The sequence below is a fragment of the Sceloporus undulatus genome, chromosome 5, assembly GCF_019175285.1.
Source record: "Sceloporus undulatus isolate JIND9_A2432 ecotype Alabama chromosome 5, SceUnd_v1.1, whole genome shotgun sequence".
Lineage (NCBI taxonomy): Eukaryota > Metazoa > Chordata > Lepidosauria > Squamata > Phrynosomatidae > Sceloporus > Sceloporus undulatus.
In genome coordinates, this window is record NC_056526.1 from 73,081,265 (window position 1) to 73,082,802 (window position 1,538).

Sequence of the window (1,538 nt, forward strand, 5' to 3'; positions counted from 1 at the left end):
CACTTATTTGGGGTGCCCCAAACTCCACTCCAAACACAATTTATTTGGGGTGCCATAAATCCCACTCCAAACATGCCTTATCTGGGTTGCCCCATACCCCACTTATTTGGGGTGCTCTAAATCCCACTCCAAACATGCCTTATCTGGGGTGCCCCATAATACCCCACTTATTTGGGGCGCCCCAAACTCCACTCCAAACATGCCTTATGAGGGATGCCCTAAACCTCACTTATTTGGGGTGCCCCAAACTCCACTCCAAACACAATTTATTTGGGGTGCCATAAATCCCACTCCAAACATGCCTTATCTGGGTTGCCCCATACCCCACTTATTTGGGGTGCTCTAAATCCCACTCCAAACATGCCTTATCTGGGGTGCCCCATAATACCCCACTTATTTGGGGCGCCCCAAACTCCACTCCAAACATGCCTTATGAGGGATGCCCCAAACTCCACTTGTTTGGGGTGCCCCAAACCCCGCTCCAAAGCCAATTTATCTGGGGTGCCCTCACCCCACTCCGACCTATTTGGGGTGCTCCAAACCCCACTCCCAACCCTATAGTTCCCCCAGGAACAAGCCCCCTCCCCAGCGAAGAAGAGGCCAGGGCTGTGTGTCCCAGGGAGGCCCCTGGTCTCCCTCCAGGGCCTTTCCCTTGGACTCACCACGCATTTCTTCCCCAGGAAGCCGAAGAGGCTGTCGTTCTCCTGCGGGGTGAGGAGCAGGGAGCCCACGTTGGTCACCCGCCGAGGCGGAGGGGGCTGGGTGCTGCTGCTGCTCATGGCCGGCGGCGGAGGGCCTGAAGGAGCCACGGAGGAAGGAGCAGGAGGGCTCCCTTCAGCCCAGGCGCAGCAGCATCGGGGCGGCCGGGAAGAGGAGGCGAGGCTGCGCTGAGTGAGGAGGGCCCTCTAGGCCGCTTGGCGAAAGGAGACTTGAGGAAGAAGGAAGGAAGGAGCTTCCTCCTCGACAGCCTCCTCCTCCTCGGCCTGCCTTCTTTTACTGTTCCCCCCCTCCCTAAAGTCTTCTTTTTCCTCCCAGGAAGGCTAAACTTCCAACTGCCCCCCTGTTCCTGGGATGGTACAATCCAACATGGCAGGGGCTAAGCGAGGGCGAGACCAAAAGGCGTCTCTGGAGAGGGGAGTCTGAAGAGGAGGAGGAGGGCTGCTGGGAACAATAATAATGATGCTAATGCTGCTGCTCTCAGCAGAGAGTGGCGCTGCTGTTTGAGGCCTAGTGCCCTTCAATACTGGCCTGGCTGGTAAAGCCTGTTTCTTTGGGCTGCTCCTAATCTCACTGTCAGGGAGGCAGCTCCCCTTTCTGTTAATAAGGAAGTGCAGCCTCAGTCTCTCTGGCCAAAAAGGAAAAGCCAGGCCTTTCCATAAGGAATTATTTGGCACAAAGTGGAGTGGCTACAATTCAGAATTTGACTTATTATATCCAGGAGTTGGAAATTATGCTCCTGAAGTTTGTCAGGGTCAAGGGTTCAAATTCATGTCAAAATTTGGAAATGTTTCTTTCTCTGAAGGTGCCACAGATGCTGG

At 54.9% G+C, this 1,538-nt stretch overlaps 1 protein-coding gene across 3 annotated transcripts in view; it reads right to left on the reverse strand.

The window, feature by feature from the left end:
• Positions 1-1,255, reverse strand: part of WASL (WASP like actin nucleation promoting factor) — a 45,338-nt gene extending 44,083 nt beyond the window's left edge. The window contains exon 1 of one of the 3 annotated variants that reach the window (XM_042467366.1): positions 663-1,255. In XM_042467366.1, coding sequence (XP_042323300.1) covers positions 663-779 — 117 coding nt within the window. In that variant the 5' untranslated portion in view covers positions 780-1,255. The remainder of the gene's footprint in view (positions 1-662) is intronic. The other 2 variants (XM_042467364.1, XM_042467365.1) reach the window with 2 other exon arrangements.
• Positions 1,256-1,538: the final 283 nt, after the last annotated feature.